We start from the raw sequence: 15,843 nt of genomic DNA, 5'->3' as shown, positions 1-15,843 counted from the left end.
TATTAGTGGATAAAGAAACACCAGCATCTAGTATTTAAATACTACAACTTCAAAAAATGTGTCATATTGGGTTCACTTTCATTCATACCCATGCAGCTGTACAACCTGAGAGACATCTGTACCATTCAAGGGGCATCAGTGTACTTAACCATCTGCCTCTGGCACTCCATCTACTGGCCAACATTCCTCTCTCACACAGACAGACACATACGCACACAAGGGTGTGTGAGTGTATCGGTATGAGAGAGAGAGAGAGAGAGAGAGAGAGAGAGAGAGAGAGAGAGAGAGAGAGACAGAGAGAGACAGAGAGAGACAGAAAGAAAACATGGTTACTGTATCATCTGACTGTAGTGATTACTCAGATTATAGACAGATCAGCGGATTGGGTCTAGTCTGATTTCCATTTGCCTAAGATTTAGTTGACCATAAATGAATCAACACACACAACATTGCTAAGAAAACACACATTTTATTCTTTCAGCACTGAGATCATTGACACATCGTCCCTTTTTGTTCAGCTCAATTTTTTGAGTGCAAATACCAACACAAAGTAAGAAAGGTTAATAAATAAAACGTACTTTTGTTATTTACAATTCTGCAATTTTACAATTACCATTAATTAAACAACAAAAAAACACTAGTTCATTGCATTACACTGACAAGAGAGATGTCACAATTAATCAGACAGAATAAAACAACCGAGGCCCCTCCTGTTGCAGCTGAATCAACTTAGAATCTAGCACAGGAGGAACCCTGACTTTACCACGTGCAAAACCTGGGGGGAAACACTACACAAGTGGCGAAATATCAAACCTGATTTAGGCAATCTAGAGGAAGTCATAAATCTGATTGAATAGGAGTTTGTTTGTACCTGTTTAGTTACGACAATCAAACCTTGGACTCTTTCACTCACAAATTGACAACAATTTACCTCTGTGTGAACTAAAACAGGTGTGATGACTTCAACCACCATTGTATTGTAGTTATACCGCCACTGCTTATTAGACAGAAGGGGGTGGGGGCAGGTGATCAGGACAGGAGCAACTGCTTCTACTAGCAATCACAATGTACAGTGGATAATTCAATGCATGTCAGTAATCCTCAGGGGTGATTTTCTATGTGCTGCAGTGGGGTGAAGGGTTGTGCTGCATGTTCACAGGAGACGGTTGATCCACAAGTCTCCATCCACACCTTGGTGTGTGTCATTATGAGCAGAGCAACCAATTCTCATGCAGGTGTGTGTGTGTGTGTGTGTGTGTGTTAGTGAGTGAGGAAAGGGAGAGGGATGTCAGTAGTCTTTACACTAGTCTAGGACCCTGTAACACAGGAGGTCTACTACAGATACCTATGGCCACTTCTTTAGGTGCGTTTGGCCCGCTACTGGAGATTGGCTGGGCAGTGTTGGCACGCTGTACATCCGGAGACGCATTTGCACACATACACAAGCATGCACAAACACACACAGGCACACGGGCACACACACACACACACAGGCCCACACACACGGGCACATTTGTGCACACACATACACTAGCACACAAGCACAGATTCAAACACACACATACACACATTGTTTCTTTCCCTGACAATTGTTAGTCATTAATACAACTACACAATGAAGAAGAACGTGGTTTAGGAACCATTAATTGCACACCACAAGCGCATTCAAGTATTTACACACTCCAACATGCTGCTTAAAGGCGGTCCAAAGGGAGACTCCATAAAAATAAAGTGTGGGCAAGCAGAGGAGGCCGTTAAAGAGACATTTGCTACATTTACATGACACATTTAATTCGTAATGAACTAATTTCAATTCTGAATAAAGCTTAATTCCGCTTTGAAAACGTCATGTGATCACTTCACAATGCGGAATTAAATGATCAAAGAAAACTCAGCAGAACTATTTAATTCTGAATTAAAAATGTCATGTACATGTAGCCAATGAATGAATTATTAGGGTCCTTAGAAGGTGCCTTTGAAGGTTGCATACTTTCAAGGACTCTCTTCAGAGACATAGGCTTGTAAGGTCATTAGCAGTAGCCTTTTGAGAGACTTAGGGTTGTAGGTCCTTTGCAGGTCAAGTAAGTGGTTGTGTATGAGGGCTGATAGTGGGTGTAAGCACACAAGGCGTCATGGAACACACACACACAGACACACACAGACACACACGCAAGCATTGCTGGATGAGACAGACTAAAATAAACAAGGGACACACGCCCATACTTTGATCGGCCACCAATGCCATTTGAATGCTCATCCAACCTGATGGGATGACCGCTGGACAGGACGCCTATGTGGAAATAGCCCATAGTTTGTGGCCTAGTAAGTCACTGGGTCATTTTAGCCTTTTGCTATTTGAGCAAGACTGAAGGCTTGCCATACAACCACCATTTGACCTTGACACGAGTTCCTGTCAATAATGTGAATATAAGCGTGTGTGTACCACACACACACAAACACAAACACAAACACACACACACACACACACACACACACACACACACACACACACACACACACACACACACACACACACACACACACACACACTTTGGAAAACGATACCTCTAGCAGGGTCCACATACAGTATTTACAGGGTGCTGTTCTCATTTCCAGTGTTTGCGATACAGTACTACCATTGTTGCCAGTGCAAATGCGCAAATCAATAGTAGTACCCCCAGTTACATCAACAATACAATATTTAAAACCACAACACAGTGCTTTTCCAAAAACAAAAACAAAAAAGGGCAAACTACTGTATCTGCAATGGACAGTTTTCCCTAATTTTCCAAACTGGGCTATTTGGGAATGCTCTGAGGAATGGAAATGTGCCAAATGAGACAATATTCAAACACACACAAACACACGCACGCACGCACACACATTTTACCAAGTCAGACGAAGCCTCAGCACAAGCAAGGTAATGTGGCTCGTAGTAAGTTAGCGTGCCCCTGTTAGCAGTCTGACTGTGTGTGCGTGCAGTATTGTACAGAGGGGACGTGACAGCTTCAGGGCTTTAGCTTGTAGTCGCTGTGGGACTGCAGTGCAGTGTGGGCTTGATAGCTAGTACAGTAGTAGCTGCGTGTGTGCAGTGCAGTGGGGTGCATGGTGGGGCCTGGTAGCTTTAAGAGGTGAGCTTGGAGTAGCTGGGTGGTGAGAAGCGACGTCGCAGGTACTTCAGGATGTAGAGGGGCAGACAGCTGACCAGCGTGATGGCCGTCACCTTCCACACGAACGACAGCGTGGCGATGAAATACACATCTGCACGGAGAAGGAAGAGAACAGCACATCAGTTCTATTGGTATAGAAGGTATTCATTTTCATCAAGTGTAGAATTGGTGACATCAGTTGACAGTTGTTGATGCCCTGCACACTGAAGATGAAAATGTCAACGAAATGTAAGCGTGCGTGTGTGTGTGTGTGTGTGTGTGTATGTGAGTGTATGTGCGTCTGGATGTGTGTGTGTGTGTGTGTGTGTGTGTGTGTGTGTGTGTGTGTGTGTGTGTGTGTGTGTGTGTACGGTGTGTATGTGAGTATGGTGTGCGTGTGCGTGTGCTTGTGTGTGCTTGTGCCAGTCATTTGGGCTGACCTCAGGCTGGGATCATGGCCCCTTAATGTCAGTGGGTCACTGGCTGCCCGTGACTAAACACCCCCCAGTTGACTGTTACTATGGAGAGGAGGCATCGGACAACATGTGGAGGGTCCTGAGCATCACCTCTCCTCCAAACACTCCCTTCAACCAAAGCCAACACACCCCCTCACTGCCGCAGAGTCACTTTCTATCCACTGTCCTGAGAGAGAAAAGATTGTGTTGCTGTGTGGACTTTGGTGAGTAAACACCAAGCGCTGCCCACAGTCTGGTGGCCAGTGCTGACCACACTCAATCAGGTCGGTATGCAGGGAGGCCCCGAAAAAGAGCCTGGACCGCTATAGCCAAGCTAAAAAAAGGTTCGGGAACAGCCGCATTTAGCGCAAAAAAAAAAAACACGCCGGGAAGGGGACGGAAACGCGCGTCAGTCGCTGGCCCACTCGAGCTTCCAAAACCTTTTACTCTTTTATTAAGTTTTACGAGGCGCTCGTATGTGCAGTGTGGGGGTAGGTGTGTGTGCAACCGCAGTCACTGACTGGACAGATTTTCTGCACACATTACACATCACACACACACACAGGCGACGTGCGGCAGTGATGTCGGCTGGGTCCCCTGGCCTGGCTGGCCTTCCCACAACCCTGCCACTCCAGACGGTAGTCATCATAGCCTTTGGCCCCTGTGGACGACAGCACGCTCCTGCTCTCAGCATGGTGCCCTATATTGCCCACACACACACGGCTACATAGCCACCAACGGCAACACTAGCACTAGTAACAACAGTAGCAGCAGGTGGCTGTCAGCTCCAGGTGGCTGATATCTTCTGCCTGCTTCTCTACCTGCCTTGCTAATTAGTGCTCACGAATCACTTCCCTTTCTCTGAGTCTTAAGTCAGCTTAAGTCTGATTCAGTCTGAGTTTCAAGTTATTTAACAGTTAGACACACAGTTAAGCATAATACAGAAATACAATAATAACAAATAATACAATTTATTTATAGGAGTGATTCTACGATTTCCCTACGCTTTTGGCAAAAGCAAAATGTCAATTATCAGTATTTTTTTTCAACTAAATGACCTAGATGTTAACATAGTGTATGTATTTAAGTTTCCAAACAAGCAAATTGCCAAGCTTAATCTTAAATCATTTGATAAATACTCTAATGAAAGCGAACATTTGCTTAATTATTTTGTCAACAGTGTTATGGACAAATACTATGTCATTTCAAACATATATAAAAATACTACAGAGTTGAAACAATATATGTTTGAAAGTGCTTATGACCCTTAGCAGTAATGTTGTCATTAATCTGTGCAACTGTTATAGAAAATGTGATTGTTGAGGTTCATAAGTAGGATTTTATGAGTCACTGTGATACAGACTGACACATTTTTCATCATAAATCCCTGTAACGTCTGATTTGAATATATTCATCCTCCTTACACAAGACTTCCTTCTCCAGAGATAATCACTAATGTATGTTCATAGGATTTTTCCAACACATAAGGGATCAATAGCGCAAAAACACTTTCAAAACAGTCAACGGTGTAACAACTGTGTTACGGTCAACAGTGCAGGGGAACAAGTCTGCACTTTTTTAGGAGAAAAAAACAGAGCAGACAAACCCATCTCCCTAGAACACTAATTATTTTGTTTGTTTGTCTGTCAATATGGATATAAATTGGCAAAAACATACTCCTCCTCAACTGTCATCAGTGTTGCCAGATTGGGCTGGTTCCCGCCCAATTGGGCTGCTTAGGATGGCCGTGTGCGGGTAAAAATGGCATCTATCAGAAAAACCTTCCCACTGCCATATAAATCAATAGAATTGGGCGGGTTTTTAGGGCGGATTTTGATCATTTTTTGGGCTGGAAATCATCAACCTCATCTGGCAACCCTGACTGTCATACTTAATTGTAACACCATTGACGGTAAAACCGTTGACATTTCAGCCATTTCTATGGTGTTGTGCTAACTGAGGACCTCAGAAGTTCCACCACAACACCTTAATCGATTCATGTATCTGTATGCTTTATCTGTGTTTTTCTACATGTGATTTCTAATTCAGATTCTTATGAATATGTTGATAACACTGTTGACAGGCAATTTTCCCGCTATGAGAACATGAAAAAGAATGGATTAAATTATGGAAGGATGGAGCTCAAAATTTACCAAAAAGTCTTCCCATATCCTGCCAAAGAGGTTATGACATCAGGTGATGTTATTCGTATGGCCTAAGACCAAACCATTACTGATTTATGGAGGCGGTTTCAGACCGTGACACGGTTAACACAGTTTTCGTGGACACACACAAAATGGCAAATTTCATGTATAATGGAAAGGACAGTGGTCTTTCTGACAGTTTTGTCATATTGTGATGATTACTGTGAATCAACATTTGCAATCGTCTTGGGCAAAACAAGTTTCTTTACATGCTAATATGAAGACTGAATCTGACATTTGGAAAACAGGACGGCATGAAAACGCCCAAAACCAGTATTAAATATTCATTCTTGCTGAGGGAAATAATGCTATGTCTACACTTTCTGTATTATATGAAAGATAAATGTTTTCTAATGTCCAAAACATCATTGGATACAGTTAATAGTTAGTGAAATTGCCAAATAAAATCCACGGACTTAAAAGTGTAGGCGAATTAGAGAATCACTCATAGGCCTGAGGGCCAATGGTAGTATAAAGGCTTTCAGTTTTGAGAATGTTTGCCCTTTAGCTCTTCGGAAATGTGTTGAGATGTCAAGATTCAAGAAGCTTTATAGTGTGTCATTAAATGACTTCAACTATACCGGCGACATGGGTTCGATTCCAGCCCGGGTCATTTGCCGATCCTCCCCCACCTCTCTCTCCCACTCTCTTCCTGTCGCCATCTCTAACTGTCCTATAAAATAAAGGCAAAAAAGCCCTACAAAATATTTTAAATAAAATAAAAAAAATTGCCACCGAGTCATCATTGGCCCCAGCTTTTCCATTTAGCTCCATGAGAGGGTAAAGAAAACATTAAATCACTTTTATTTTAAATTCTAGGGGATTAGGGTGATAAAGCCTAAGGTTGTTTTCAAATGAAGTAATACAATGTTGGAGATGGAAATCCTGAATAAAATAAGGCAAAAATCCATATGCGTACCTCATGAATCAATACACAGTATGAGTGCATGTCTGAAGAATGTTTCGCTTGTCAGCTTATGCAACAATTTTTTGCTCAAATTCAACACTCAAAATGTCGTATTATTTTTCCGGCATCATATTAACCACTGAACCCTTTGTACCCTGCGTGCCTCTGAAAGTTATGGCAGAAGGTGTTTTAGGAAAGATTATTCCAATGCCATTGTGCAAGAAATCAGTCACTACAGCAACAATGTAAAAAACCCTCTCCAAACAGAAGCAGCATCCATCAAAATTCACACTTTAAACTTCCTATTAGATCATTAAACAACCTGGATATGGGGCTTCAAGTACAAAATACCGGAAGTCACCTCTGAGCTCTACAGGAAACCACCAACTGTGAGAATGACTCTCGAGTGCTACTGTGACTCTTCAGTGAGTGGTATTGTACAGACTGGATGTGTCTGATCTGGTGTAGTCCTCTCACTGCTCTGGGTTCAGTTTAGAGTGTGTGTCAACTGCCAATTGCTCATACAAATTCCAAAGTATTTATGAGGTAAAATACTTAAAGCATTATAAATAGTTAGGTGCACACTAGTCAGCCCCACATTGTTTTTATTTGTCTTAATGGACCCAAAATTCAGCTTTGTGCAGCTGCCCAACTAATACCATTGTAATAGGACTCGGTGTATGTGTGCATGTACACACTTACAATGGTTTTAGTGAGATGGGGAGAAAGAGAGAATGTCTGTGAGAGTTGGAAAAAGACAGGGACTGAAGATGACAGAGACAGGAGAGACACTGCCGAGAGAGAGAGAGAGAGAGAGAGAGAGAGAGAGAGAGAGAGAGAGAGAGAGAGAGAGAGAGAGAGAGAGTGTGCAGGGAGAGGTGTGAGGGTCAGGGATAAACACTGGGACCTTGGTGAAACAGTGTCTGCATTGGCAGGAAATGAGTGAGTGGGTCTGGCATTTCCCCCTGCGGAGCACTGACGACTTCAGGGTGACGTGCATTAATGTGTGTGTGTGCGTGTCTGTGCGCGTGGCCGTATATGTGTGTGTGTGTGTGTGTGTGTGTGTGTGTGTGTGTGTGTGTGTGTGTGTGTGTGTGTGTGTGTATGTGTTAGGTGGTGGACCCTGCCACACTTGTTCACCCTTGACCTTGTGTGTGGAATATGCCAGGCTATGAGAGTGAAATTGTTGGCCCAGGGGAGTAACGTGCTATCCCTGCTCTGCCATCCTGAGTGAGCTCTGACATGGTGGGGAGGACTGGTGGTGGGAAAATTCACCTGACGCTGTGCCCCAAAACCAGTCGACTGGAGCAGTGGTTCTTAACTGCAAAGGTTTTGGGACCCAACATTTTCTAAGACCATTTAATTGTGACCCAACTGAGTGTTTGCATGTGACTGAAGACTTTACTTTATTAGTCCTGAAACCCATTTATTCTGATATGAAAAAGGCAACCACACATTTGATAATATATTCATGATGATATACGTATGTTTTATTCATTTATACAATACTGCATCTTGTCTCAATTTTGGGACTGGCAATAGAAGGGTTGATTAACGTTTTTACACTACAGTTCCTGACCCTTCCCGGACCACTCCACGACCCCCTTTTGGGGTCCAGACCCACCAGTAAAGAAACGCTGCACTAGAGAACATCAGGATGAGGCCTTGACATAAGCGTAACAGGCCTCCCTACTCTGTTCTTTGATCAGCAGGTCAACATATTACAGATTTCAAAAGATATGGGATAAGGGATTTTCCAAGTAATTCAGCACATTATTGGAATTATTTATCTGACGCTTTAGGAGACTTACTTTTTTTTCATTCTGCAGGTTTGTTAGTGTTCCTTTATGTACGTATGTACTGTATGTGTTGAGTTTGTATTTGTGTGCATGTTTGTGCTGTATGTCCGAATATGCAGCTGTGTGTATGTGTGTGTGTGTGTGTGTGTGTGTGTGTGTGTGTGTGTGTGTGTGTGTGTGTGTGTGTGTGTGTGTGTGTGTGTGTTTGTATGTGTGTGTGTGTGTGTGTGTGTGTGTGTGTGTGCGTGCATGTACTGTGTGTGTGTGTGTGTGTGTGTGTGTGTGTGTGTGTGTGTGTGTGTGTGTGTGTGTGTGTGTGTGTGTGTGTGTGTGTGTGTGTGTGTGTGTGTGTGTGTGTGTGTGTGTGTGTGTGCACGTGCATGTACTGTATGTGTGTCTGTGATGTGTGTGTTTCTGTGTGGGTGTGTCATTTGTGCATGCATGCAAACATGTGCTGTGCTGTGCTGTGCTGTGCTGTGCTGTGCTGTGCTGTGCTGTGCTGTGCTGTGCTGTGCTGTGCTGTGCTGTGCTGTGCTGTGCTGTGCTGTGCTGTGCTGAGCTGTGCTTACCGATGAACTCGTGCAGGAAGACAAGCGATGCGATGTAGCATGCCAGGCTGGACAGCTCGGCCACGATCATGAGCCAGTGCCACGTCTGCACCGTCAGGGCCACCATCAGCAGCTCCGTCAGGATCAGGGACGTGAACGAGATGGCCACGATGTGCACAAACTCTGACTCAAATAGGAGTAACGCGCCGTACATGATGATGCTGCCTGTGAATGTAGAAGATAGAAAAAATACACTTAGGTCATCACAAAGACCACACACTGGGCCCTTCACAAAACCTAGGACAGTGTCCTTCCAAGTGTATCAGCCTAATTAGTCACGCCCAGTGATTGGATACTCTTTGGTGAACTCTACAGAATATCCAATCACTGGGCGAGACTAATTAGGCTGATACACATGGAAGGACACTGTCCTAGGTTTTGAGAAAGGCCCACTATCAACATTGATAGGAAAGGGGAAACCTGGATTCAGCCTTCAGGAAACTTCAGAGTTGATTGGGGGACAATTAAACTCAAAAATGCCTATGAGGATTCCTCCTATTCCAAAGAGGGAAGCGGATAGCAACTGGATTTCTACTTTGAGATCGAATGCGTGTCAACTTTGATCCAAAAAGACAGCAGTTAACTTCTCAAAAGACGGGAACGAGATGGCCACCATGTGCACTCTGGGTCAAACAGATGCAGCGCACAGCACAAGATGAAATAACAAGAATCGCCAGTCAAGATTCTTATTCATTATTATATGGTTGTGACGTCATCGGTCGAATGCTCCATTCATTTCAACGGGGCTCCCCAACGTTCGCACGTCTGTTATTTTTCGATAACGGACGGGTTGGTCTATAACAGACCGCTGTCAATGGCAACAAGACTTTCCACTGCTAAAGCGACTTTTCAACAAGACTAATCAGCTGCTGTGATAGACAACACTGTTGTCCTGGCTACCTAGCTGTTGCCTAGCGGTGTTTCACAACGGCACTGTTTTGTTTTGCGCAGCAACAATCTTAACATTAAATAGGCCTAAAGAAATGTCCCCGCCATGTGTGAATCATTTAAGTATATCCATATAATAAGCGGGTTAACTTTCGGCGAGTCAGTCGCTTTGTGGAATAGCAGCACTTCAGAGAGAACAAGACCCCTCCGCTCCGCGTCGGGGTCTAAAGATTCTCTCTGTCGTGCTGCTATTCCACGGTAGCGACCTTCTCGCCGAACGTTAACCCTTACTTAAAGCACCTTTAGTCAAAGGCGTTAAGTCATAGAACATACCATACAGTATAACATACAAAAAGCTCCAGTTTCTGATTTTCCATTTTTGATTCAGCTGGTTTTACCCATGCCTTTAATAAAATGAAGGTGATTAAGTAATTATCTGTTGCACCAGACCAATGAGCTGTACCTAATTAGAATCAGCTGGTTTAATTAACTGCTGGAAGGAGTGATACTGGATTGTACATTCTCAAACCAGGTTGTCTACGACTGCAAATCAGCAAATACAAGAAAGATAGACCAGCTCATCGGGAATACAGAGAAAAATGTAGAGGAGAGTCACAACAATAACATAAAATCAAATAAAAATACACCCCATGCAAAGAGAAAGTCCTGGCTAATGAATCAGCGTTGAATCAGCAAATCAGTCTTAGCATGAATCACGCATGTGTATCACTGTCTAAGCCTCCTAGAATGACTTACTTGTACCTATCTAAAAGATGCTATGAGGTCACTGCTACATACTTAGTACTAACCACATCCCCCCGCAACTCCCAATGGAGACTCTCATTTACAGACTATATTGCAACCAGTAATGTATGTGGTATGTGTGTGTGTGTGTGTGTGTGCGAAGGTCAAGATGCAGGTTTACCACAGATCTGCCTTTTGATTTACAGCATCTGAGTGGCGATAATATGCTTAGTCATGAGTATGGTGATTCAGAATAGCTCAAGTTCCAGGCCAGACATTCTTGTTGTATCTAGCTGCAGCCTCTAGAACTCGAACCCTAATCCTAAGAAATTGACACGTCCCTACATGGGGGTGCTGTGGCGCAGCATGCGAAAAAAACATACCATATGTGGGCTTTTCACATTGATTCACATTGATTACAATTAGGGGTGGGCGATATGGCAAAAATGTTGTATCACGATTTTTTAACATGAAATCACGATATCGATTTTTTATCACGATCTTCCATCCAAAAAATAAAAACAACAAAAAACAACTTTCATATACTTGCAATTTGTAATTTGCAGTCAATAAAATGTTAACACACTGATGATACTCTCATAAAGTGTACAAGTCACTGCAAGACGATCTATACGATTTCTCCACTTTGGCAGATTCGAGACGATATTTTACTCAATATCGCGATTCACGATATAATATCGTCATATCGCCCACCCCTAATTACAATACTGCACATTCTACATTGTATCTTTGAAGGGCAGTGGGTCTGAATGGGGGCGGGAGTTCCCCAATCAACCGCATTGTAATTCCACTATAGATTCCATGGCTTTTATAATTCAGGCCTTTAACCCTCCGTCTGCAGGCTGTTCAGTGGATGGTTGGTTTCAAGTGTCAGGAAGGGGAAGAGCACTGCTTTTCCATCTTTTGGGCCCTTTTTCCATGTTTTCTGGGCCGTTTCCTCTGCTCTGCCGTGTTGTGGTGACCTGTGCTATGGCCCTACAGAGCGCCGCTTCCTGCTATTGAGCGCCGTAATTAATACCAGTCCACACCAGCCACGTAGGCCAGCAGCACGCAACGCAACGCACAGACACATGCAGTCAATCACATAGGAGGATTAGATAGTCTACGGGAAATGTGCATCTTTTCCATTGAAATGTATGGCGCACATACTATGGCAAACGCACAAAACCAGTTAAGACCAGCCATGGAACAGCAGCATCGTGCACACAGACACATGCAGTCAACATGGGTGGACAGTCTACTATGGAAGGTGCAACTTGAATATGGGAAATGTATGACAAGCACATGCGCACACTTCACCATCGCTGATGGGGCTGTGACTGACTGCAACCTTGTAATTCCTGAGGCACACCCAATGTGCACAAAGATGTGTGAACAAACACACACACACAAACAAGAGTAGGCATGAGAGCTGGTGCTCCCCGCTTCCAACTTTGCCCTTCAGCACTTTTACTACGTACGTCTCTCTCCCTTCCTCTCTGTGCCAACACACACACGCTCACACACACATACACACACACACCTTAATCTCGCCCACTAGACATGAAGTGCAGCCTCTTAGGAAAAACAAAACAGCGAGAGCATCCACCCTGAGTGGTACAAATAGCAGGGCTCATCCCCTGGAAAACTCCTGGGATTAATGACCGCCCACGGAGCGCCGTGCTGGGGGAATCCGGATGAGACCGGAATACTGCTGCTGTGGCGGAGGAGGAGGAGGAGGATGAAAGGAGCATGGAGAGAGGAATACAGAAGGAACAGGGTGGGGTGTGGGGGGGAAGGTGTGTGTGTGTGTGTGTGTGTGTGTGTGTGTGTGTGTGTGTGTGTGTGTGTGTGTGTGTGTGTGTGTGTGTGTGTGTGTGTGTGTGTGACCTGTAATGTATTGCATAGGACCCTATGATTCTGATCAGTCCCTACTGATTGATATGACATTTGCTTCCATCACTATTTGGATTTGTAATGCTGCCTTCTTGGTGAGATCCAAATAAAAGTACTAAACTGTGTGTGTGTGTGTGTGTGTGTGTGTGTGTGTGTGTGTGTGTGTGTGTGTGTGTGTGTGTGTGTGTGTGTGTGTGTGTGTGTGTGTGTGGTTGTGTGTGGGACTGGAACACTGGAGGAGCGAGAGAAACGCAGGAGAGGAGAGCAATGTGGGGAGGTGTGTGTGTGTGTGTGTGTGTGGGGGGGGGGTGCACCATACAGAAGCATTGAGCAGACCCCTCAGAGAGGATGAAAGCGGAATACTCCGTCTGTTTTAGCGAATGAAAGGTGCCTGGAGAGGAGTACGGGAGGGGTGGGGTGGGGTGTGGTGTGGTGTGTGTGGAGGGAGGGAGGGAGGGACATGCCTACACCATGTAGACCACTGTTGACTACAGTACATCCCTCACAGTAGACAAACCCAGAAGTCTGTAGCTGAGTAGGACAATGAAAGAAACGTGGAGAGTAGAGGTTAGGGAGGTGTGTGGAGGGGAGAGGACACACCATACAGAACTGCGGTACACAGCCCTCAACAGAGGATGAGAATTAAATCCTCCATACGAAGTAGACAAGAGGAGCAAGACAAATGAGAGAAGAGAGGTATACAGGAGGGACAGGGCGGGAAGGTGTGTGGAGGGACGGAGGGGGTGGGGCGGTCATACAGCAACGCTGAACTGCTGAACACACCTTTAAAGAGGATGAGAACGACAATCCTCTGGCTATAGTAAACAAAAAGAGCAAAAGAAATGAAAAAAGAGAGGACTAGGGGGGTCACAGAGTGTGAAGGTGTGTGTGTGTGCAGAAGGATGGGGGGGGGGTTGCGGGGGGCATACAGAAACGCTGAACACACCCCTCATAGAGGATGAGAATGAAATCCTCTGACGGAGGTAAACAACAGGAACTCCTTGAGAGTGGAGTGAGAGGGGTGGGGTGGAGAGAGGTGTGGAGCGGGGATACCGTGCAGAGGCGTTGAACACACCCCTCACAGAAGACACACCACAACAAGCACTGTACCGAGGGAATCCGGATGAGACCGGAATACAGTGGCAGAAGAAAAGAGGAGAGGAGAGGTTCGAGAGAGGAGAAGTGGAGAGGAGTGTGGGCGTGTGGAAGGGATAGCCCTCGAAAGGCGTTAACCAAACACACCTCCCACGAGGATACTACCACAACAAAAGGGATCCCCTGGAAAACCACCTCAGGTTGTTTCAGCGCATTCAACCCTTCAGATTAAGAAGATAATTCAGCGAGAGTAAACACGAGACATGAGATGCGTGGGCGACACGTGCGTTTCGGTCACACCCCACAAAAAACTGTATTTTGTGCTTTGTTTGTTTTACGTTAATCTTTGTGTCTTTTTTTGGAACGGTAGCGAAGTGAAAGGAGTGTACAGCAGTAGTAGTGTGATGAAACCACACACCCAGGAGACAGGATACAGGGCTGAGTTGCATACGGATTAGCTCACCTTGGTAAATACTTATCAGGACCCATATGAGAAACGTCTTGAAGGAAAGCGGTCGACCCTGTGAAAAATAAACAAAACATTTTTTAAAATTACTTATAATGTCATATATCACTGATTGTTACTTAGATTATTCTCTAAATATATCTTAGATAATGCTACACATCACAAAATTATAGTGACAAGAATCATTTATCACATAATAGATGCCTTGTACAAATAAAATCAACCAAATGCAGAGTTAGTGAGGAGTTTAAGACCTTGAGTAAGTCCTTGTAGAGTTCTGGGTAGAGCATGGCCACTTCAGACTTGACATCCTTGTCCAGCACGAGCGAGAAGACGGGGAACATGGTGTAGATGGTGGAGTATCTGCACATCACAAAAACCCCAGTCAACACAGAGGGGTACAAAAGGGGGGAGGGGAAGTTATTTCAGAAAGCATGTGTCTAGCAATTGTTTATTAAGCGGGCTTGCAGAGCAAGGCCCGATTCTAGTAATCTCTAAGTACAGTTTATGCTTGCTTGCTTGCTTTGTTGCTTTCTTGTGCAGGGCAGTAAAAATAGAAAATGGATCTCCTCCTAGGCCTTTCGAGATAGAGATTGAAAACCCCCCTTACCACAATCGCTGGAACGTTAACCCCCAGGACCATCGCAAGCGATTGTCGGGAAAGATTCCCTCGTCGTGGCCGACGTTCCAAGATAGAACATTGGCAACTCAAAGAGTCGCCGATCGCAAGTCATAGAAATCAAATGATATTTGATATTTGCGACTGGAAATAGAACGTCGGGCATTGTCTCGGTGGTTGCGAGCAGCGATAAGAGTGACAGTTGCGATTCTCTTCTAGTGTGCGGTGCACCCCGACGCCAAAATCGGACACACAATCGCTAGTCGTGTAGTTTGAGCCTGGCCTTAGAGCACCATACTAACTGCCATACAGTCAATCAGAACAGGTGCTGCCAATAAAAGGTTCCATCTCAACTGTCACTTTCTCTCAACATTCTATTCTTAACGAGCACCTGCAACTACCATTCTAGAAGTCTATTGTTCAGCTCTTCAATGCAATCTGATATTGTCTTGCTGGAATGTTTATGACAGCCAGCTGCTTGGCTCAATGGTAAAGGATATGTATTAGAGATATAGAGGTTGTGAGTTCGAATCCCACTCGGACCCATGTTGATTTTCAAATCATATCATATGCAGTGTTCCTTAGACAACTTAAAATACCATGTATGTCATTTAGTATATCCCCAAAACGCGGAGCTACAACAATTTCAAGATGGCTGAATCCAAGATGGCTGAATTGTTTGGCCCATAACTTCTGACTGGGTGGATGGATTTTTTCCAACATTTCTTTCAGCTTTGTTTCTCAATAGTAGATTGTTTTTAATTTAGGGATAGAGATATCAAAAATAAAACTGCTCATCTCTGCCCCAAAAGGGAAGCCCGCTTCCAGCATTTTCTGTGAGAATGCAATCTAGTTCTGTTTATTATTGTGTATGACCTGTACATGTAGTTTTGACAATAGCTTGAACATAAAAAGTTACATGCATGCAGACTCTTACCCGATGATCAGAAATCCTTGGTACAGAGGGACTGAGGCGAAGTAGAACACAGAAGAGAAGACAGCCTGAGAGAGAG

General features: G+C 44.3%; 1 protein-coding gene across 2 annotated transcripts in view; it reads right to left on the bottom strand.

The window, feature by feature from the left end:
- Positions 1-453: 453 nt before the first annotated feature.
- Positions 454-15,843, bottom strand: part of LOC134457327 (probable phospholipid-transporting ATPase IIA) — a 75,126-nt gene continuing 59,736 nt past the window's right edge. For both annotated transcript variants that reach the window (XM_063209288.1, XM_063209289.1), the window contains exons 24-28: positions 15,768-15,832; positions 14,466-14,574; positions 14,209-14,266; positions 9,084-9,287; positions 454-3,261 (exon numbers count right to left, since the gene is read on the bottom strand). In XM_063209288.1, coding sequence (XP_063065358.1) covers positions 3,125-3,261; positions 9,084-9,287; positions 14,209-14,266; positions 14,466-14,574; positions 15,768-15,832 — 573 coding nt within the window. In that variant the 3' untranslated portion in view covers positions 454-3,124. The remainder of the gene's footprint in view (positions 3,262-9,083; positions 9,288-14,208; positions 14,267-14,465; positions 14,575-15,767; positions 15,833-15,843) is intronic.

This window comes from Engraulis encrasicolus, chromosome 10 (assembly GCF_034702125.1).
Source record: "Engraulis encrasicolus isolate BLACKSEA-1 chromosome 10, IST_EnEncr_1.0, whole genome shotgun sequence".
Lineage (NCBI taxonomy): Eukaryota > Metazoa > Chordata > Actinopteri > Clupeiformes > Engraulidae > Engraulis > Engraulis encrasicolus.
The sequence above is the reverse complement of the archived record's forward strand: the minus strand, read 5'-3'. Positions and strand labels throughout refer to the sequence as shown.